This window comes from Taeniopygia guttata, chromosome 5, assembly GCF_048771995.1.
Source record: "Taeniopygia guttata chromosome 5, bTaeGut7.mat, whole genome shotgun sequence".
NCBI classification, from domain to species: domain Eukaryota; kingdom Metazoa; phylum Chordata; class Aves; order Passeriformes; family Estrildidae; genus Taeniopygia; species Taeniopygia guttata.
Genome location: NC_133030.1, coordinates 43,217,727 through 43,239,228, shown reverse-complemented (window position 1 = coordinate 43,239,228; position 21,502 = coordinate 43,217,727). Strand labels below are relative to the sequence as shown.

Here is a 21,502-nt window from a genome sequence, read left to right as displayed (position 1 = left end):
TAGTAACACACACACACACACACACACACACACACACACAATTACTTTTTAAGGAGAATCTGCCCCCATCCTACCTTCAATATGAGCCCTGACTGCAGAGTAAGAGAAGCAAAGCTCACACAGCAAATTATCCCTCTCTGGAAAAGGTCATGTGGCTTGGGCTGTAGAAATAGTGAACATCTGGAGCACAGGTTCTCTGAGGAGTGGCTGAGGGAGCTGGGGTTGTTTAGGCTGGAGAAAAGGAGGCTCAAGGGAGAACTTATCACTCTCTAGGACTACTGAAAAGGGTGTAGGCAGGTGGGATTTGGCCTCTTCTCCCAGGTAGCCAGTGACAGAACAAGACGACATAGTCTCAAGCTGTGCCAGGGCAGGTTTAGGTTGGACATTAGAAAGAATTTCTTCACAGAAAGAGTGACCGCAAGAGGTGGTGGTGGAGTCGCCATCCTTGGAGCTGTTTAAGGAAAGACTGGATGTGTAGTGCCCATGTCTAGTTGACATGGTGGAGTTCGGTCATTGGCTGTTCTCAATTATCTCAGAGGTCTTTTCCAGCCTAATCTATTCCGCGATTCTACAGAGGCTGATTTAGTACGAGACAAGGCTGGTCCGGCTTCGGCAGGCCAGAGCAGCTGGCGCTACTCCCCCGCCCTCCTCCCGGCTCGGCAGGGCTGCCGCTAACCGGGCCGGCGGCGGGCAGGGCGGGCCCGGCCGGGCTGCCCTCAGCTGTGGGGCCGCGCCGGGGGATGCGGGGGCCGCCCCAGGTGCGGCGCGGTGCTTTAATGCGGTGCTTTAATGCGGCCCCGCGGCCCGGGCCGCTCACGCCATGCTGCGCGCCCGCCGCCGGGGCGGGCCGGGGCCCGCGGGCAGCGCCCGGCAGGGCGGCCCCGCCTTCTACGTGCTGTGGGCGCTGCGGGGGCCGCCGCGCCGGCTCGGCAGGTGCGGCCCGGCCGGTCCCTGCCGGGGTTGGGTTCCCCCGTGGGCCGAGCACCCGCACGCCATTCCTTGGCCTTCCCTGGAAATGCCGCTGCCCGCCTGGCTGAGCTGCTCCAGCCCCTGGTGGCTCTGGCTTCCCACCGGTTATCTCCTTCCCTGCATCCTTGCGTGGTTTCATCTTTAAACGACATAAGCCCTCTCCTTTCACCCTTCCCTGGCATAAACGTATTTTCGGGCGTTTTCGTATATTTTTTGCAGCTTTTATTTTACTCCTTGATTAGTATCTCTCATTTTTCTTCCCTCCCCTTTGCAGCCAGTCCAACCGGATGGGTTTCCAGGCTTGGCTGCCCCTGCCATTGCCAAGGCAGCTGGTGGTGTTCGGGCTGGGAGACTGGAGCTGTTACTCTCCGGACACGAGCATCGCGGTGGATGTGCTGGTGTCCCCAGGCGTCGCACCACAGCGGGTCGGCACGCTGGAGCCCAACCGCAGGTTATAGCAGGAGCTGCCAGGGTGTCAGGAGGGGCAACCTAGAAAAGCTTTCTGATCTCTGGTGCTGCCTGATTCTGCTGCTGTTACCCAAAAGTCACTCGGGCCTGCTGGTCCTCCACTGTGGTGTTTCCCTCTAGTGATGATTCCTTTGGCTGCTTTCAGGGTTGGATCTCTTTTGGCTTTGGGCTGTTACCATCTATTATGGGAGCAGGAATTTTGTCCTGGTCAGTAGCACTTGTGGGCTGAAAAGCTATGGTCCTTTGTGCAGGTCTCTGGTGTGGGAAGATCACTGGAGAACAGATATTTTCATGGCCTCGTTGAAAGAGATGGACAAAGGCAACCCTGTGAGGCTTGTTCTGACTGTCAATGGACAGGTAAAAGGATTGACACTTTCCTCTCTTCCTGTCCCGGGTCCCAAATGTTGTCACTTCTCAACCCCAGAACCTCCTGTCCCTGTTCTCCTTTTCCTTCTCTGCTACTCCAAGGCAAAGCTGACAAACATGAATCTGTTAATGCATATCTGTGCAGAACCTGAAACCTGTGTGATGCTCCAGGCCTATCCTCTGAACAGTTGTGCCATAACACCTTGTGTGTTGCAGGAGACAGGCAGCTGACAGCTGTTCACTTCCAGTCCCACTCTCTCCTGAGTCTTTGGTACTTACATAGTTGTTTCACCTTGAGCTGAAGCCACTGGATTTAGCATCTTGCAGTGCCTGGCTTTCCTTTTCCTTGCTTGTTTTGTTGGTGTGGGACATAAAAGGCAGGTTATTCCACTGCAGGGAATCTGTCCCTTGCAAGACATGTTTTTGCTCATCCTTTGTGTGGATGGAGGTTAACACATTAAAGGCCTTTTATTCTGTTGCTGTTTCTGCTGCAGCTGCTCCGAGGTGTCTCCAGCAGTACACCTGTCCATCCCTTCCTTGTACCAGAGACCACCCAGTCACCAGTGCTCCCAGCAGATGACAGGCCCCTTGGCCAGGATCTGGAGGATCCTGCTGGGGTATGTGTATTTTGGAGTCACCTTCTTGTTATTTCACTTTTTTCTTAGTATCTTCTCCCTCACCAGTAGCCATTCAGTTGATGTCTAACTGAAACATTTGCTGCTATTTTTTCAGTGGAGATATGGTAAGCAAGTTCTGGAGCCAAAGTTTCTCTTGTGCTGAATAAAGATATATTCTCAATTGAAATGCCTTTTTAAATGTTGAATGTAGTAGTCATTGGTGGGATGGTTAACCAGCCCCTTCATTCCTAGTACAGATAGCCTTTTTGCCCTTCCATGTTTTAGCTGTGCCCAGCAGCCAGCAGTCTGAGAGCCGACTACAGCACACAGCAGCAGATAGCTGCACTGTTTGGCAGCTGATACTGATGGCATGTTGGCCCTGAAAACTCAGTGGGAAGATGGGCCTAAAAACAGCTACCACATCTCTGGCCCAGTAAGATGCAATTCACAGTAGCCTCAGGTATCTTTCTTTGTGGCTGATTTGGCTGGGACTTGTGTCACAGGTTAAGAGTCAGAGCTCAGAGGTGGCTGCCAGAGCATCCAGGCCTGTGAAGAAGGATGTGCGGCCACCACTGAGGACCATGGTGGTACCCTGTGCCCTGAAGTCACCAGCTGAAAAGGTGGAATCCAATGAGGCCTGGAGGATGAGTCCTGACCACCAAGGACCACCAAGAGTCCACTCCAAAAAGCCCAGAAAAGTTTTATTCAAACCCACAGCATCTGAGAGAGATCTTGATGAAGAAGGTAATTTTGGTGGCTTCCAACTTTATTTTACAGATCTTGTCTGCATGATCTGTTAATGCTGCTGGGCTGCACCTTCCCATTCCATTTCTCTGTGTACTTCCAAGGTATGATGGGGCTTGTATGTTTGGCTTTGAAATACTGAAAATGCTCTTTATTCCTGGATCAGCTGCTGGATGAATGTTTGTCTGCTGGGAAAAGGCCAGAAATAGAACATTGGATATATCATCTTAGTGCCACCGCTTTTTACCGTGACACAATGCCTATTTTTTCATATAAGTAAAAGTGTTTTATAAATGAAGGCAAATATTGTTAAATTTGTTTTACAAAAGAGTAAATTGAGGCACAAGAAAGTTACCTTGTAACGTTCTGTAACCTCTGCATTAGTCTGTTTGTACCCCTACTAATAGCATACCACTTGGTCTATAGAACACAGTGGTTCTTATTACAGTATAGGGAATACAAAAAGGGAGATATATATATATATGTATGTATGTATGTAATTAGTATAATTGTACTGGCTTTTGAGTAGTGAGAAGGTAACTGCCAAGGGCTTTGGCAACAAAACCTTAGGCTTCTGGAGTGCGAATTCCAAGTCAGCTTGAGAGTGTGACAAAGTTTATGTGTAAAAGTTTGTCAATAAGTTAGTGGTCCCCATAAGACATTACTTATTGGGACTTGCTTGTCATAAAGGCAAATATAGCTTCATCATAAAGCTTCTGCTGCTGCAGGCAGTGTGAGAAAGGGGGAAACAAACTTCTACCAGAGGGGTAAAATGCAATGGTGACAGTATTTGTTAGTCAGAGGAAGTTGTGCCCTGCTCTTACCTATTTTCTGCATTTCTTCTGATCAGACTTAGTTCATGATTCTGGTCTTGCACCTTGTTTGTTGCAGTGATGTAGCTTTGTGTTGGAGGTTGGAGAAAGGAAGGTCAAAGGGCTCTGAGACAGTGGAGCTGAGTACTTTCCACAGTATGTCTGCGGGGTGCTTTATGGGACCATCTCTGTGTTTCCTTTGCAGATCTGGCGGTGAAGGAGTTGCAAGGTGAGGATTTGGTTCCTAGACCCTGGTTTGTCTTATCAGTCACTCAGTGATGATATTCCTTCCCTTCAACATCGGAAGCCTCTCATGCTTCATTCTGTATCTCTGCCGTGATCAAGAATAACAAGTAGGCTATGTATATATGCTGTTTTTCTTCATGTAATTGCCATCAGCGCTTCCAGTACTGTCAGGCTCTCAAATATGTTTCTTTAGCCCCTCTGAATCTCAGGCACACCTCTGGGTACATAGGTCTTTGAGTAAAAAAGGTAAGATATGAAATAGACTTTGATTTAAAAGTATTTTTTTAGCTTGCTCAGCCAGCTGCAGGGGCCTGGCAGGGGAAGGGAGGAGGAACAGAGCAGTACAAGGAATACCTGTGGAAGCAGCTCCAGGCTTCTGATTGTTCTTAGGCACTGACAAGCTGTCCCTGGGTAGCCCTCCCTCATGAGGAGTAGCGCAGGCCAGGTAGCACAACTGAGATATCCACTTTTGGAGATGGGGTAGTAAATGGGAGACCTCCAAGTCTGTCTGAAGTGGCAGCCTGAATGCATCCTGCATCCAGCTACTCCTTGCTTCTGAGGTCTCTCTAAGTACAGCAATTATTCCCCCAAGCCAACTGAAAATATTCCTTAGGGAGGTATGTCTTTTTCCCCTGCAGAGGGCAGGGAGCCTTGCTTTACTATTTCCCCCCTCTGAGCATTCAGGTGCCTTGTTCTCCCCAGCAGGGAAGGGAGCTGAGGGTGTCTTGTCTGACTGCTCATAGGCCTGTGCTCTTCCCTCCCCAGGCAGTCCCAGCCCTCGGTGGTGCCATGCCATGTGCCTCAGTGACCTGGGGACAGCTGTTCTCATTGGTGGAGAAGGTGTCAATCAACAGTCCTGCAGGGATGCTCTCTGGAAGCTGGAAATTGGTAGGGACTTTCGGATTGTGAAAAGCAGTGGGGACAGTGGGCCTTGAGGATAGCCCATGCAGATTGGAGGGGGTACTTGAGCATCTGTGCATATGGAGGGAACAGCGAAGGCATCACATCTGGCATGTCACCAGGCTGAGCTGACAGCATAGAGTGCCTTATGAGGCTCTGGGATTATACTTGAGAGCACTCTAGGAGATAAGATACAAGTTCTGGAAAGAGTTGGAATTGTAAGGGGTAAATGCAACAGTGCAGTTTGCAGTCTGTGTGTGGTGACTGGTGGGGAAGTGTGAGGTACAATTCCAGTGCCTTATGTCTTTCTGCACCTCACTGGTCTTCTCTTTCACCTTGCTATTCCCCATCATTATTTACAGAATAATTCTGTATGAGTTCCCTCTAGCCCTGAATCAAAGGAGAGGAGGAAACAAAGGGAGCAAGGTTTTGACTAAAGATTTTATGGCATGATCTTTAAATCTAGAGCAATCGAGCATTTTTGAACTCCCATACCATGTCTGCTATTGCTCTCACAGACAGTGATTTATGGCTTCCAGTGGGTTTCCAGCTACAAAATGCCATGCCATCGTGCTTGCATGGTCACACAGCTACCTACGACCCTGACACCAAGCGTATCTACATCTTTGGGGGCATAAGGGAGGACAAAGACTACAGCAGCATCTACATTCTGGACACAGTCACCTGGAAATGGCTCCTTGTGGCTGTAAGTACTGCATCTCTTCCAAGACAAAAGTGCAGGGGGAGTGGCAGGTTCTGCCTGAATGTGGCAGTCCATGTGCCCATGTCCTTAGTCTAGTAGTCTTGGTCCACTGTGGGTGCAGGTTGTCTGAGATGTGAAGTTGGGTTTGACAGGTATTAAAAGGCTGTGTTGAAAAGCCACATGCTGAACAGAAACCTGTTGCTGTGTCTACAGCAAATGAAGCAATGGAAAAAAATGGTTGCTGCAGAGGGCTGTGCCTGACCAAGCTCAATGGTGGGAGATACTGTACAAGCAGTGAAGGCAAATGGCCTCTCATTTTATATGGTGCCATTGAGAGCAGCACCAGATGCTGAGGTGAAGAGCTGGTCTTCTCAAATCAGGAACTGCCCTGAGTACAGCAGCATTCTGAGCCCTTGTCAGCATGCGACTGTCTCTTTCCTGCTAAAGCACAAAATGGTTTTTTACAGAGTAAGCCTGGATGAGATCTTTCTGTTCCCTGACATCTTCTGAGGAAGGTGTGGGAGGCTGATTTCTTTTTCTTATCAAAGCATTCTGGTGGTGTAGAGCATGCAAAGAATGTACTGTCTGCCTGTGCAGCAAAGATCTGGCTAGGGAGCCAATAAAGTGAAAATTGAGACTTTTCAAACTCACTGCATGATGTGGGCCCCTTTCCTATTTTCATGCAGCAAATAATGCACTTCTGGTAACAAATATATATTGAAATTTTTCTAGGCTAAAGGGAGGATACCAGTGCTCACCTACCACAGTGCAACTATCTACCACAAGGAGCTCTTTGTTTTTGGAGGGACTTTCCCCAGAAAAGCATCGCTGGCAGTTGCACCCTGCAGCAATGTGCTCTATGTCTTCAATCCAGAGGATGAAATTTGGTATCAGCCCATTTCAGAAGGGGAGAAGCCTCTTCCTAGGCTTGGGTGAGAGTGCTCTAATTCCAGCTATCTAAAATAGTGCATGAAACCTCTGCTTACCTTCCCTCTCACATCTGTGATTTCCTAAATATTAGGTGATTGTTCTCCACCACGTACTCCTTAAGACAGGGCTGTGTTTAGAGCAGTGGAATTCTCAGTACCTCCTATTGTGAATCCTGATGGGATTTTGTCCCAGGTGTAGACTGGAGCTATGGCAGCCCAATAGAAGGGGCCAAGGCTAAAACAGACGTTTTGGGAACTTGCTGAAGATGTTTTATTTATTTGCTTGCTCTCTGCCCAGGCATTCAGCTACTCTATTGAAAAACAAGCTGCTGATTTTTGGGGGTCAGAAGACTTCTGTCTACCTCAGTGACATGCACATTCTGGATCTGGGTAAGTAAGTCTGTGCCATCCGGCTGCCTTGGGAACATCTGTTCCAAGACAGGGACTTGGGAGTGGGGTGTGCTCAATGGGAAAATAGAAATAGCATTATAAAAACTCCTGACTAGCCAATGGAGATTTAAAACTACAGATTAAAAAAACCAAACCCTTTCTGGGGCAATAAGGGAGGGGATGAAGAAAAAACAATGGCTTTTTTAGAAGAAGTTGGGTAATAGAGACGGCAGAGGCATTGTTGATGTGGCAGAGTATCTAAATTTTTGTCTAGTTATGAGGCTGAGGTTTTTGGACATTTCACTTGCCTTTTCTCTGTCTCTCAGGTTTCATGGAGTACACATCAGTCCCCCTCCTGGCAGGACAGCCTTCTGCACGTTGGTAAGAGCCTATTGCAGACCCAGAAGCTATCTTCTTGTGTCGTGTCTTTTTGAAGCCAGGTTTAAACAGTGCTTGTGATCAGACCCAGCTGCATATCTCTGTTCCATTAGTCAAAATACAGTGGATCTTCTCTCTGCTGTGGCACCAGGAGTTCCTGTGCTGTCCATGTTGGTGCCTGTATGGTGTGGGGGAATATTCCTTAGTCTCCCTGGAAGACTCCTCTGTCTTTCAGGCTAGGGCAAGTTTTCTGCTGTGTGCTAGTAAACTGTATGGCCTGCTGTTTGTTCTTCACAGTGCCTGGAGAGGTACTGTGCCACACAGAGGAAGAAACTCCTCTACCAGGACTATGTTCTTCCTGAAGGGACAGAGTTGCTCACTAGAACAATGATCTAAATCAATGCAGAGCCCAGCTAGCCTGCTATCTCACCCCACAGAGCAAAGCATAGAAGTTTTGATAGCTCCTTCTGAGATAATGAGTTGCTTCAGGCCTGACCTGCAGAGCCAAACATCTCTCTTAGGGTTATTCTGCAAGCCAGGGCAGAGAGAAGTAGAAGTCAGCTTTCTTCCTGCACCTTAAGCCCCCAACCTCCTGATCAAGTCTTCCAGTCCCTGCCCATTAGTGACTGAGGCCATCCCAGTTTTGTTGTAGTCACCTTTTGACTTTGCTTTGGTCACAGCTTTCATGCAGCTCTGGCTGTGTCAGACCAGAAGGTTCTGATCAGTGGAGGCTGCAATGCCAGAGGAGCCCTGCATGATGCCTTTGTCTTCCACCTAGGTGAGTGACACTCCTGCACTGTTTTGATAGCTGAAGATGACTCTGGGGCTGCAGAGGTGTTTCTGAACACCTAGTCTAGTCCATTTGTCTCATCCCTTGCACTAGGAATGGGCTTGTCAGTATTGATATCTCCTTTCCACTTCAGATACTCTTTCATGGAGCACAGTGATCCACCATGACCTCTGCTCTGTTCCCCGAGCTGGCCACACATTGCTTGACCTGACTCCTGCCCACTTGATGGATATGGACAAGGAGAACAAAGAGGAGCAGAAGCTGCACACGGTGTTGGTCTTTGGGGGCTCCAACTGTGCTGGGACATTTTATAACAGCACACTCAAGATCCAGCTGGACCTAGGATAATGCACGATTCTCAGAATGAGCCTAAACAGCAAGGCTCTTCACCAGCCTAAATACAGATATGGATGGCAATAAATGAATCCAAGCAACATGGCAGTCCAGGTATCTGTATGTAGGTGAATGGCACCTTGGTACAAGAGATTGTGGGTTTGTAAAGTCTGAAAGCCATGGGTATTGTTTTCCTAGGATACCTGATATACAATATCTAGGCTCAGGTGCCAAAACATTCAGTGGGATCTGAGCTGACTCTGCACAAGAACATGACACACAGTTATGGGTTCCTTTCTTGCCCTGCAGGTTTTTAGCTGGAATTCCCAGGCTGCTTTCAGCTTTGTAGGTGACTTAGGTGTTTGGTTTCATTTGGGATGAGTGGAATGGTATTTACTGCTGCTATTTTACAGTAAAAGTACAGGCATTATTCTGGTTTGGAGGGAATCTGGGGTGGGATTTCCTTGGGCAACCATCTGCAGCTGAAGGCTAGGAAAACACCTAGAGGAGTATCTGAGGGTGGGAAAAAGAAGAGAACATAATTTTCATTGTAGTGGAGAGAGATGGTTGTGCCATGCTGTCTACGGCACAAACACCTAGCTTTGCTCTAGGCACACCTTTCATAAATGCCATGTGACTGCTCTTGTTATTGCAAGGGGTGACAGAGTTATCAACTTAGCTCTTTCAAGACCCCAACAATGGTTAAGCTATCTTCCATCAGAGAATAGATCTGATTGCTTATATCAGTGGAACTGATGACTGTGCTGTGGCTCTGAGGCAGCTCCAAGGATAAGCACACTGTGTTCACTGATTCCCTGATGCTCTTTCTGTAGATGGTAGAAAGAAGTAGCTACTATGGGGAATACAGAATTGGCTCAATGCCTCACAGTTGTTTGTGGCCACATTTCCCAGCCCAAAGCCATACAGAGGAAACTTCTGATCATTATGGATACTTCTGCTTTAATCTGCTTCATGGAGATAGACTGCATAGACAAAACTAGTAGCTGCAGGTATTCCAGCACAGGCATCCTGTAAGTCATCCACACTACTTCCAGGTCCTCTGTCCTTCCCTCACAGATGAAAGGGAGACAACAGTACTGCAGTTTCCTACTGGCATTGAAGTCCTACTCAAACTGTAGGTGTTGTCTTCTTCTTTATCATGGCAGCTTTCTAGATTTAATGAGTAGAAAGGCTTCAAGCTCGCAGCTCTGCAGGAGTATCTGGCTGCCGGGAAGGGTGGCTTATTTTGAAGGCCTCTAACTCCAAGAGAGCTTTATTTATTCTGGTTATTGTGGGATATGGACCCATGTCCACTTTGAATCTGTAAACGGAGAAGAATTTTTGAAGGACTGTGAGTTGGAGAGCCGGTGCGGCAGGGAGCAGAAGTATAGAGCAGTGTGATAGGCCTGCCTGGTGTGAGAGAATCTCACAGGCATTTACACTAACAGAAAAGGTTCATCCTTGTAGGTTTACAAACAAATGCTTGAGAGATTAACCAGTTCCTGAAGAGGTTGTAAAATCTCCTCTAGAGATACTCAAAACCCAGCTGGATGCAATCCTGTGCCACTTCCTCTAGCAGGGAAATTGGACTGGGTGACCTCCAGAATTCCCTTCCGACTGCAATGATTCTGTGCTTGTGCAATTTTCACCAGATTTTTACGTAATGTGCAGCACAAGGTAAGAAGACACTGCTATTCTGGGAATCATGCAGCCACTACTTGTATGGGTTTAAGGCTTTAAATAAAGTCTGATTAATCTTTTCCTCCTGTGTGCAGTGTAAGAATAAAGCAAACAGGGACAGAGAATATGGAGTGTGGGCAACTTCAGCTTTTCTAAAGTCATAGATCAGGTTTCCCCAGGGGCCTCTAAGAGGAGACCACAGTTCATTACTTCCAAATGAGACAGTATTTATGAAGTAGGAAAATTTGTGGAGAGAAGAAACGTAAGTGGATAGGGCAGGCAGGAGGGATAATGTCCAACAGGCACAAGGAGCAGAAGATAAGCTCTGACAGCCCAGCATAAGTAGGTGTCTCGAAGAATATATCAAACTTAGCCTTAATTACCTTTCGGCATTGGCAACTTGAGGAACTAAACACAGATCAGCCATGGAAACCTGCAAATATAGCAGAGAAAAGGGGTTAGAATAACTCAGAGCCTGTCCTCTCACACCTCCCAGTGGCGGCAGGCTTTGAGACCAGGACAGAAATTATTTTATCAGCCAGTCCAGAGGAGTTGTCATGATGATCTAATTATTTAATTCAGCATTAATACTACAGCAATAGTACAAGAAAAAGAACTTCATTGCAGTTGTTAGTAGAAGCCATGAGCTTTTAGGAAGCTTTATATTTACCAGCTGATCATTATGACCTTAAGGACACTGTGCTTCTATGGCAACTGCCTTTAAGCAAACACGTCTGCTGGCAAGCTGCAGAGGGAGGTGATGGAGGGAGAGGGGTGTTTGCATGGCTGGAAAAAGTTAAGTAAATTTTAATTGCTTGCACTGCAGCAGTATCAAGCAGGTCCTGCCAATGTCAAGACTTGATATGTGATAGAGCCTCTGTACACAGGCTCAGAGACTTGCAATCTGAGGGGAAGATTTAACGCCAGTGCTGCTGGCTGCCTGTCTGCACAGACAGAGGCAGCTGCCCTCACCCTGCTCCCCAGGGCACAGAGCCCTGGGTGCCTCTTAGAGCACATGTTATTCTCCAGCATTAGATCTTGTAAGGAGCCTTATAAGTAGGGCTCCATAAGGCTGCTACTAGACAATCCTCTGCATCCCAGAATAATGCAGGAGCCTTCCTTTTTTCTAAGGCTTTTATAGAAAGGTCTTTCGCCTGGCAGCAGAACTAATAAATGGAAAAGGCCTGAACTGCCTCTAGTTTGGTAAGGGTCAGAACAGCTTTTATGTGAGCTCTGTGAAATCTGTCCATGTTAAAACTGGATGATCACAGCAGAAAAATACAAGTTGGTTAAAGGTTCCATAGAACAGAGCTAAAAACTGAACACATGTTTTTTGAGCCAAGCTTTGCTCCTATGACAGGACATGTTGAAGTCCAAATCCCATAAAGATGAAATGATATATCATCATTTTCTACATCCTCTAGAACCAGCCAGATTCTAGATACAGCTGCAGAATCTGGCTATCAGCAGGTTATAGGCAGGGACAAGTAAACATCTCCATAACTCTGTCAGTCAGTAATGGCCTAAGTAGGATTCATGCAGCTGTTTTTGTTATGGTGAAGGCACTGCAATTAATTCTAGGCACTGGATGGGGTTGTGTTCTTATCTCCTCAACTAATTTTCTTTCCTGTTTTAGGAGAATATACTTTGGTTTTCAGTTCTGCAATAGCACACAGGACTCTCTCTGATACTTACTTCATCCCCCACACAGTAGCGTCCAGCAGTGTGCTGCAGAATCTGCTCCAGTGCTGTCAAGAGAGGTGGTACACTGGAATGAGGCATTGGAAAGTCAATTGAAAGGGACACCAAACACTTTCTAGACTGAGAATTATGTACAAGGGCATTTTAACCCCAAGCAGAGTATGAAAAAGGAGCATTTTGGGACAGAAACTAGAAGGAACAGAAATCTTACTATAGTTATGAGAGTCTTTAGGTTCCTTCAGCTTTTTTGGGCCCAGGGTGATTTCAGCTGCTTTAGACAATGTACTCGAAATGCTATGAGGATAATGTAGAAATACATGATTGGGGAGGGGAAAAATGCAACGGTTCAGTCAGTTTGTGTCTGTCAGGAAGTGAAAATGGGCCTGTCATTGCAGCACATGGGGGAAAGGATTTTGAGGGAACCAAAAGCCCATTATTTCTCTCAAAAAGAATAAGAATTACTCTGCTACTTGCTAGACTCTGTGAGAGTTTGCTATTAGATTTCTATCTATGTGTAGAACTATAGAAGAGCTGTGAGCCCTTGTGCTTCAAAATGAATCAGCTGCTGCAGTGTGCAGGATGGCACCAGGCTTCCCCTCTTCCTTGTGCAACAGTGGAAGTGTTCTGTGCACATCTTTCCTCTAAGATCCTGGGGAGCTACCAGTCCTGGACAAGAGACTCTGGGCAAGAAGAACACCGTCTCTGCCAGTAAGGCAGAACCCCAGCACACCAGCCTAGGAATATCTGTGGTTCTACTTGAAAAAGGCAAATAGAATGCCAGTGGTGCAGCATTTTGTACGGTCAGCCAAATTACTGATCATTTTAGGTGTGGTATGTACCTTGAAAGCCAGATGTGATACAGTTCTGAGCCCATTCCATTTTTTTCTCCCCCATTTGTTTCAGGACACTCAGGTTCTGTGAAGGCAAAGCAATCTCTAGGTTAGATAACTACTGCTAGCTGGATCTTACCCACTGTGTCATCCAGTGGAGGACAGGGGAGATGAGGAGTTGCCAAGGCTGAACTCCTGGCCTGAGCTCACTTGGTTGGGTCAGCCCTGACCTCACCTGCAATGAATCAGGCACCCTGCTGTATCTTTCTCTTGGCACTACCCTTCTGTAACAGTTGCCAGGGTATCCCTTTGCCTCTTCCCTTTCGGCTGCTCAATTCTCTTCTTCCTAAAATGTCCTAGACTCAGCAGTAAAACCATATGGATTCAGCTCTTTCTGGAAAGAGCCCTGGCATGCTATAGGATTTGCTGTGTTGGAAATAATGTATTGGTGCCATTGGTATTTAGATCAGGCAGAGGTTAAGCAGATTTTATCTGCTAGCACACCAGTCTGAAGTTCTGCCACCGGCTGGCTGGCAACAATTTAAGGAGACTGAGAATTTCAGGGACAGAAATCCTTTCTGATCTTCTCATTTGCATGGATCTGACAAGGCAGTACCTGGAGTGGCTGAATGCCAGAGGCAATGTGGTCAGCAATCATTCTGACTTGGGCTCTCTTCTTTGGATCTTGGGGCAGGAGCCTGGGGTTAGGATGCACCTCTTCTAGGTAATTAATTATAGCTAGCTGTAAAGAACAAAGAGATAATGGGAGGTTATTGGAGACCCAAGGAAGACTTTACATCCTGGACACGTGGGAAAGGGGAGCTGATCCAAGGGAATACAACAACTCTTGAATGCAGTTTGTTACCAACCCAAATAACAGAATAACTCCTCTGACATCTGCCTGTGACCTTGTAAATTGGTCCAGCTGTAATTTCAGGCAAACCATGGAACAGCCATCAAAGTCAGACTACTAACTGCTTAGTGAAAGGTGGAGTTATGAACCAAAGCAGAACGGAACTGAAATCCTTGACCGTGGTTTCCCATCAGGGAATATGTGCTATTTCTGTTCCCAAGTGGGATCATAAATGCCACCTCTTTTCCAATGTAAAGGTGAGAGTTCTGGGGAAAAAGATGGAACAAAGCCATCCCATCCAGACTGGGAAGCAGGCTGGATTGAAAGGTTAACAGGGACATGGCTGATAACTCACTGACTGAGAAAGGGTGATGCCATCAATTTTCAAGGCTGGGACTTGCTGCATTGGATTCAGTGCCTTGAATTCAGCAGAAAACTGTGGAAACAAACCTGAGATTACTCTACAGCAATAAGAAATTCTTCTTCCTTGTTTTCTTCTCCCAGAACCCAGTTACCAAATTCTTTTTCCTTCCTCTTTTTTCTCTCTACCTTAATAATAATCTTTGGAGTCAATTATGCTGTACTATTAGCCTACAGCAAGCTCTTACGTGGCTCAGGGATCACTGCACCTGGCCTGGACTGCCTTATCTCTTGATAAAGCACCACTGCAATGCCCAGTGGTACTGCATCTGTGCCACCATTACTGTCCCAGCTGTCCAACTCTGCCTTGGCCCATACCAGCCCATTGAGCCAGTGGTACTATGAGGTGCACAACTCCCTCCTATGGACCCTAAGTAAGGCCTCAGTGAAGATCTCTTTTGGCAACCCACCTCTTCCTTTTGCAGGCCCTTTGCAACCCCCTGCAATATAAATTAGCATCTTTTGGACACCCCCTATCCCCACCTCCATGCATTTTCTGTTGCTAATTGAATGAAGTTGAGTCTGTTTAAAGTGAGGGGCAGCTTCTCTGTGCTCCAGATATATTCAGTTGCATCATGGTAAGCAAAAGATCTTCAGCCTTATGGATTCAGTCACAAATGTCTGAGAGAGGAAAAAGCCTCTATTCTCCTGCAGTCATATTCTTCTCCTGTCTCACATGCCAGGGAACAGTGGCTGAAAGCAGCTATTAATTCCAAAGAAGTGGTGAGGAATTCAGTAATTTTGCCTGAGAACTTTCCAGTGCTAATCTCCTAATGATCCCCAAGTTCAGTACCCTGGAGAGAGCAGAGGTATTTTTATCCTTACCTGCTGTCCTCCATCCTTAATGAGGTTCACTGGGACCAGGTCATAGGAAATTCCTTTCAGAGCCAGTGCTAGGGAGAGCAGAGTGTACAGCTTCAGACAGCTACACTGGGACCAGTTTCATTGGTCATGGGTTCAGGAAAATGTTAGCACCTATATTTGAAAAAAGACTCTATCCCTCAAGGAGGGTGGCCTGAGTCCACTGAGAAGACTGTGCTCTGGCAAATGAAGGACCAAAGTACTAAAGATCAGTCCTGGCAAAACCTGCATTTTTCAAAATAAGCTTTGCAATTCTTTGCAGCACAGCCCTTCCTGATTCGGCTTTTAGAGGTCAGGGGACCATGTGCTTACCTTTAAAACCTTTCTGTCTCAGTACAAGTAAGGACCATTCCCAGCCCTGCTTAGCTCTCATGACCTGGGCCAGCCAGAGTCTGAGGTAGCATCATGAAGCCCTCTTATCTGTTCCCCTCTATTCCACTTGCTCCAGGTAAGCTGCAGTCTTCCCCTCCCTCCCCATGGGGAGATGCCTGACTGTTCCAGGCTCATGTTTGCTGACCTCTCTGTTAATAAGTGATGGATTAATTTGGTTAGCGGAGGGGAGGATACTGCAACACTGAGACAAAAAAAGAGAGATGAAAATTGAATCTTACCGATTCGCACTCTCCAAGAACAGGAACTTCGGAAATAGCTGTAAAGTATTGGCTGAGAAGAGAAAGACAAAATGGTTATATGCTGGGAGCACCAGAGATTGAATGTAAGGAAAAGAATGCATGAGCAGAAGGCATTTCAGGAACTCTAAGACAGGGGAGAGCAATGTTTTGAGGAGAGAGGGCTTCTTTCTGAAAGTAACTGTTCCTGATTTCAGTATACAGGTAGCATCACTGTCTCTCATAATAGCCTTCTCATTATCCAGTTGCACCTGATGTTTCCAACAATGCACAAATGACCTTGACACTATAAAGCTTCCCTCTTTGTACCTATCCAATATTGCTAACTTCTATCCCATCTTAGATTTCTGAAACTATTTCTGTACTGATTGTGCCAAGCACCTGGGTATTTGCATGGTATGAAACAACTTTTCCAGCCATGCAGGGGAAAAGCCAATTCCTTTCCAAAAAAGAAGAGCTTCTGCTGTTTGAGATGAAAGCCATGAAGAGAGAGAATTCATCTCTACCTGAACGATAACACTAAGGCAGCCTTCCCAGATGCTTCCAGCCTGTCCAAATTCTCACCTTTTCAGATGCCATGGTGCATGCAGTTGTCTCCACAAAATAAAAACAACCTCTGTGTTTTCTGTTTTAACTCAGCTGTAATGGGGAAAAGCTTCTCTCCTATAACCAATGAGGAAAGGACTTTGCCCCCCAGCCTGTGCCCAGGACACAAAAACCAGCCAGTCAGATTCAAGCCTGAGTCACTGCAGTCACCCTCTCCCAGCCCTGATCTCAAAACCATTAAACAGATTTAAGCTTGGAAGCACATTTGGGAACCATTCTTGAATCATTCTTATTTCCATAGCTTTTCATCCAGAAACAAATAAAGTGTCTGGAGAACCTCCCAGGCTGTCCCCAGTTGCCAATGCAGAAATCTAACCCTGGAGAACAAAAAAAAAAAAAAAAAAAAAAGAAAACCAAAGCTGCATGCAGATTTTCTGTTTCACTAGGGAAAGACTGCTAGCTCTGGGAATCGGCTCCCTTTGCAGGGAGATTCCATAGTGTGCTCCTGTAGCTCCCCTCCCACCAGTATTGGCCAGTACAGGGAATTTCCTACATTGCAGATATGGGAGAAGCTGCTACTCTGCTCTCAGACCAACTTAGTGCAAAATAAAAGATAAGGCTTTTTTTTTTTTTGGTGTCAGTCTTTTCTTTCCACATAGGAAATTGGTACCCATCTATGTCTCTAAAGAAACCTGTAATCATGTCCCTCCTTTTCTTACACAGATCCCACAGCATGCCATGGATCTCTCTGAGTCTCTACCCTCCCAAAATGCATAAAAATTTTTCCAGAGACTTGGCAGCAAGACAAAAGAAAGCAGGGATATGCTCAATTATAGTCTGTCAACAGAAAACCAGAGAGACTGATGATCTCTGTGCTCCAGTCCTCTTTGTAAACGTCACACTTCTTACAATTTAGATTGGCTCACATAACTCCAAATGAGGTATGTCTTTGACTAATTCAGTCAGATTTATAAGTGAGGAGGAAAGAGATGTAAAGTACTGGTAACCCTTTAGTGGACAAAGTATTTGCTGATTTTCTTAAATTCTTCTGGGATGCAGGCATTAGAAAAATCAGCTACGTTAGTTTTTCAAATGTCTAGCCTGCTGAGTTTCAGGGAAAAAACAGAAACTATGGCTTCAAAAGAGAAAACAGAGCAGTCATGAGATACTAATTTTACTTGCTTTTCCTGAGGATCTTGCTAAGGAATTTTTAGCTCAGAAATTCATGTCATTCACTACATCCATTTTGGACTCTGCCCTCTCAGCCAGCAGAGACATTTCTCCTGATCCTCTCTGCAGTTCTTTTTTGGTTTTACAGCCTGTGCTATCATTTGGAATAAACTGTGCCATGCTAATTGCCTTGCTCTGTAATTTCAAGGTTTTGGGGGATTTCACCAAAAAGAACATGGAAACCAACCCATTGTTCAGCTGGGAACTGTCTCCAGATGCTGGGGCATGGAGTGATCTCTTGAGTTCATGCTGTTTTGCTCCTAGAAGCAGGGCAGATTACAGGCAAAAATAATCAGCTAAGTAAAGAGTAGAGACAGCAGAAATGTTTTGTCGTCAGTGGACATATCCCAGAGTGACACTGTGTCTTCCTCAGAGGAAATGCTGAGCATGGTCGAGGGAAGTCTCAGGAAAGAATATCCTGCATTTACAGCCCTGTGGGATAAAATCACCAAAACCTGCAGTTTAGATTGGTTGGAGCTGGGATGATAGCAGGAGGACAGGATTTGCTTGATGTTTACTGAGAGTTCTGGTCTGGTTCTGTTTTAATTTCTAGCAATCAGCGAGGAAAGTTTGGGCTTAAATACCAGACCAGAGCAAAAATTTGGCAAACACACTTCTCTGTTGTGAAAGATGGAAGGAACACCCCAAACCTTGTATGTTGTCCTCTTAGGTTTTCCATCTTCTTCAAAGTAGTACGGTCTACCCTGGATACCGCCTCTTTCCAAGTGATATAAGGGATGCACTTGGGAAGGCCGAATCTCTCCTCTTTCCTGAGACCCATCAAGCCCAGCAGCCTGCACACACACTGCTCCTTAGGAAACCTCTGTGCCTGAAAGGCACAGCTTGTACTCTGCTGGGTTCAAATGTAAAGCAGAAAGAACAGATTTGCTCCGAAACTCTCAGTGTCTCTTCAGCAGGACTTGGTGTGAACAGCGCAAATAAAATATGGCAAGCACCCCCGCTAAAAGCATTAGCACAGTAAAACATTTTATTTAGCACGGGGGTGCTTTCTGCGACAAAGACACGGGTGCAGGGCGGGGCAGCGGGGTCGCGCTCCTCCCGGGCTCCGCCGCCCCGGCCTTCCCGGGGTACCAGAAGCCACAGCCGGCGACAAGGCCGAACTGAGCGAGGCCCGCGCAGGCCGAAGGCGGAGAGCCGCCGCCCCAAGCCCCGCTCCCACTGGCTGTGGCGCCGCCATCGCCCCCCGTCCCTCCCGCCCCGCGGGGAGAGCGCAGAGCCAGCGCCGCGTACCTTGGCGGCGGCGGCGGCGGCGGCGCTCATCGCCGGCCCGGGCCCCGCTCGGCTGCCGGCACGGCGGGCCGGGACTGCATCCCCCGGCGTGCCCCGCGCCCCGCCCGCTCTCCCGCCCAGGATGCGCCGCGCCCGGCGCGGTGCCGCGCGCGGCGGGTGCCCGCGGATGCCGCCGCGCCAGCGGGAGCCCCGCCGCGGGCCGGGGCCGCCGCCGCGCCCCGCCGCCGCCCGCCCGGCCGCCCTGGCCCTCGTCACCCTCCTCAGCTTCGCCTCCCGCTTCCACCGCCTGCGGGAGCCGCCGCACGTATGGTACGGGCCGGGGCGGGGCGTGCGGCTCTCCGGCCGGGCGCTGCCCGGGGTGCGGGGGGTGTGTGTCCGCCTCTTCCCCGCCCGGCCTTGCCCGGCGTGGGGGGATACCTGTGTGTCCCAGGCAGCTGGAGGGACGGGACGTGGCGCTGAGGGCCGCAGGGAAGCGCTGCGCTCTCCGGCCCGCCCGGCTGCTCTGGGGACGTGCTGCAGGGAGGGCAGCGGGGCCCGGGGAGGGCGTTTTGGAGATTTTTGTGCAACAAGCCGACTTTTTAACCTCGTTAAGGTCAATCTGGAATCAAAAGGGCAAGCCGGAGCTTTTGCAGTGATAATGTAAAACTTTTTTTAAAAAGCACATTTCCTACAGTGACTGCAGTGCTCTCGATGATTTCCCACTGAGTATAACGCATTGTCTGGTATGGAATGTATGGCCGTAACCCACTATGCTATAAAAAGCATACGTAAAAAGGCCTTCCTGGATTTTTTTTTTAAACTCTCTTCAGCATTGTAGTAGATTGGTTATTGTGGTTTGTGTTTTGTTGGTGTGTTTTTTCCAGTTGGGATGAAACGCATTTTGGGAAGATGGGAAGTTACTACATTAATCGGACCTTCTTCTTTGATGTCCATCCCCCTTTGGGGAAGGTAAACTGCTTTTCTGTTACATGTTTCAGAAGCCACAGAGTGGGCCCATAAAAGTCTGCCTCTGCCTCCTGGCCAAAGGATGTTAGGAACAACAAAGTCCTTCCTAACTGTTATTGACACCACAGCAATTTGCATTCTGTGTCCAGAGCCTCAACTTGCAACTTTCTGTCTTCACAAAACATGCTTCAAATATAAGAAAACAAAACAGTATTGCATGTTGGGTTTTTGAAAGGCTTGACATGAAAAAATCAATATGACACTTGGAGGGCATATATAATAGAAGCCTACATTTTAAAGGAAGAAACAGTTCCTGATAACTTGTGAGCAGATGAGATACCTGCCACAAATGACCCTGAGAGCATTGATTTCCTGTTCTGTAAATGAACTTATTTTAGCAACAGTGTGTAGTGTGGATGAAGGTGCATCTTCCTGCCTTGTCAAAGTTATCTTCTTTTCAGACTGAATCTCCTGAAACTAAAGGGATAGGGAGCTATGGGAGACTACAGAATTCTCCCTGCTCAATTCCACACTTACTATTTTTCTTGAGCTTGCAGTCAGCCTTATAGTCTGTTGCAGAAATAATTCTGATTTTGCCTTTTGACAAAGGGCAGTATGTACATATATGATTTCTGTAAATAAACTCTTTTTTGGATGATGTGTCTGAATTACTTGTCCTCTGGATCAGTGTGGCTTCTACAGAAACCTTACTGCTGCTAGCCTGGGTACTTTTTCCTCCATTGTGATTTTCCTGACCAGTTTTTTCACGTTTTCTCTTCAGATGCTGATTGGACTTGCTGGCTACCTTAGTGGATATGATGGTACATTTCCGTTCCAAAAACCAGGGGATCGATATGAGCAGCACAACTATGTAGGGATGAGAGGGGTAAGGCTTTGCAGGCTATTGTCAACTGGTTAGCTTTCCTGTGGCTTTCAGTACAATGTTCCCTCTTAAGAACAGCTCTCCTTGTTCAGGTCAGAGATCTGTTTACCCTTGTGCCTTGTCTTTAAGCTCCTTTGAAAAGTGTTAGTGGTTCTATTGTGAATAAGTCTTAATGTGTGTCTGTGAGAGGCCTGGTAAGAAATCAAGGTGAAAACTGAGGGCAGCTCTTCCTGCTAATTAGTGAGACTATACTGCTGCATGGGACAGATACCTTGCCTTGTCTGCAAAGCAAACATTGCTGGGTTTGAGCTTCTCTCACTGCAATGTGCCTGGCTAATCTCCTGGGGAATCAAGGGTGTCAAAAAGTCAGGATCATCCATTGTCACCTGCAGTTTGCCACCCCCAATGACACTAAGCTGAGTATGCTGATGGAGCCTGGGACAGCAGGGCAAAATTCAGAGTTGTATTTGATCTGAAACCCTGGCTCTACTGCTATTTAGGCAGACGAAGAGCCATATAACTGACAGAAGATAAGTCAAAATGAGAAACAGTGGCCAACTGCTTCTACCTAGAAAGAAAACTGAAAACTGGGAAGGCATGTTTTCTTAGTTTAGTTTCCAGAAGTTCATTGTTTTAGGTTTCCCTGAGCCAAAGGTGGGAGAGGTGCTAGAAACAGACATTAAAGATTATAAATTCTTCTGTGGTCTTGCTTTCTTTTGTTTTGATTTCTGTTCTTTCTCCTCCAACTATCCTTGGTCTCATTTGTGTAGGAGAGGGGAATCTGGTCTGCTAAAGATATAAAGAGCAAGTGTATTTTGTTCTTAGCTTTCATAATCTAGTATCTTGTTAAAAAAGGGCTGAGTGTAGTGGATGTGTGGTGCACCTACTTAATGCATCCTTTTATGAATTTCTGGTTCAGTCTAGCAAGAGTGTGACTGGCTGTTGTTACTGACACCACTGCAGAGCAGAGTAAGCCTCTGTCCTCTGAGCGGTGTCTTTGTTCATCTGGCTTTTGTCCAATGTTCTTT

The 21,502-nt window shown here is 47.0% G+C and overlaps 3 protein-coding genes across 10 annotated transcripts in view; 2 read left to right on the top strand and 1 right to left on the bottom strand.

Moving 5' to 3' along the window:
* The window catches only part of GSTZ1 (glutathione S-transferase zeta 1), a 26,028-nt gene extending 7,247 nt beyond the window's left edge, over nucleotides 1–18,781 (bottom strand). The window contains exons 1-10 of one of the 5 annotated variants that reach the window (XM_041716822.2): nucleotides 18,647–18,772; nucleotides 17,583–17,655; nucleotides 15,602–15,653; nucleotides 14,955–15,022; nucleotides 14,065–14,145; nucleotides 13,473–13,598; nucleotides 12,866–12,941; nucleotides 12,021–12,073; nucleotides 10,709–10,758; nucleotides 9,586–9,966 (exon numbers count right to left, since the gene is read on the bottom strand). In XM_041716822.2, the coding sequence (XP_041572756.2) occupies nucleotides 9,840–9,966; nucleotides 10,709–10,758; nucleotides 12,021–12,073; nucleotides 12,866–12,941; nucleotides 13,473–13,598; nucleotides 14,065–14,115 (483 nt within the window). In that variant the 5' untranslated portion in view covers nucleotides 14,116–14,145; nucleotides 14,955–15,022; nucleotides 15,602–15,653; nucleotides 17,583–17,655; nucleotides 18,647–18,772 and the 3' untranslated portion in view covers nucleotides 9,586–9,839. Of the gene's footprint in view, nucleotides 1–9,585; nucleotides 9,967–10,708; nucleotides 10,759–12,020; nucleotides 12,074–12,865; nucleotides 12,942–13,472; nucleotides 13,599–14,064; nucleotides 14,146–14,954; nucleotides 15,023–15,601; nucleotides 15,654–16,183; nucleotides 16,324–17,582; nucleotides 17,656–18,646 lie in introns of those variants that run through there. The other 4 variants (XM_030274762.4, XM_004174477.6, XM_041716821.2 and 1 more) reach the window with 4 other exon arrangements.
* Nucleotides 799–8,746, top strand: LOC100221985 (uncharacterized). The gene is made up of 13 exons (XM_030274753.4): nucleotides 799–933; nucleotides 1,244–1,420; nucleotides 1,689–1,794; nucleotides 2,298–2,420; nucleotides 2,924–3,164; nucleotides 4,182–4,205; nucleotides 4,988–5,110; nucleotides 5,641–5,828; nucleotides 6,558–6,757; nucleotides 7,053–7,144; nucleotides 7,471–7,525; nucleotides 8,203–8,300; nucleotides 8,446–8,746. The coding sequence occupies exons 1-13, from the start codon at nucleotides 821–823 to the stop codon at nucleotides 8,658–8,660; spliced, it is 1,755 nt and encodes a 584-aa protein (XP_030130613.4). The 5' UTR covers nucleotides 799–820; the 3' UTR covers nucleotides 8,661–8,746.
* The window catches only part of POMT2 (protein O-mannosyltransferase 2), a 27,700-nt gene continuing 24,965 nt past the window's right edge, over nucleotides 18,768–21,502 (top strand). For all 4 annotated transcript variants that reach the window (XR_012056434.1, XM_041716819.2, XM_030274758.4 and 1 more), the window contains exons 1-3: nucleotides 18,768–18,955; nucleotides 19,510–19,594; nucleotides 20,373–20,477. Coding sequence is in view for 3 of the 4 variants with exons in the window: in XM_041716819.2 (XP_041572753.2) it covers nucleotides 18,768–18,955; nucleotides 19,510–19,594; nucleotides 20,373–20,477 (378 nt within the window). In the remaining variant the exon portion in view is untranslated. The remainder of the gene's footprint in view (nucleotides 18,956–19,509; nucleotides 19,595–20,372; nucleotides 20,478–21,502) is intronic.

Bases quoted from the DNA above. Each gene is read 5' to 3' on its own strand.
- LOC100221985 (XM_030274753.4), top strand. From the start codon at position 821: ATGCTGCGCGCCCGCCGCCGGGGCGGGCCGGGGCCCGCGGGCAGCGCC. The intron at 4,206-4,987 runs GTGAGGATTTGG...TTCCCTCCCCAG, and splicing joins GGCGGTGAAGGAGTTGCAAG to GCAGTCCCAGCCCTCGGTGG. The intron at 7,526-8,202 runs GTAAGAGCCTAT...CTTTGGTCACAG, and splicing joins GGACAGCCTTCTGCACGTTG to CTTTCATGCAGCTCTGGCTG.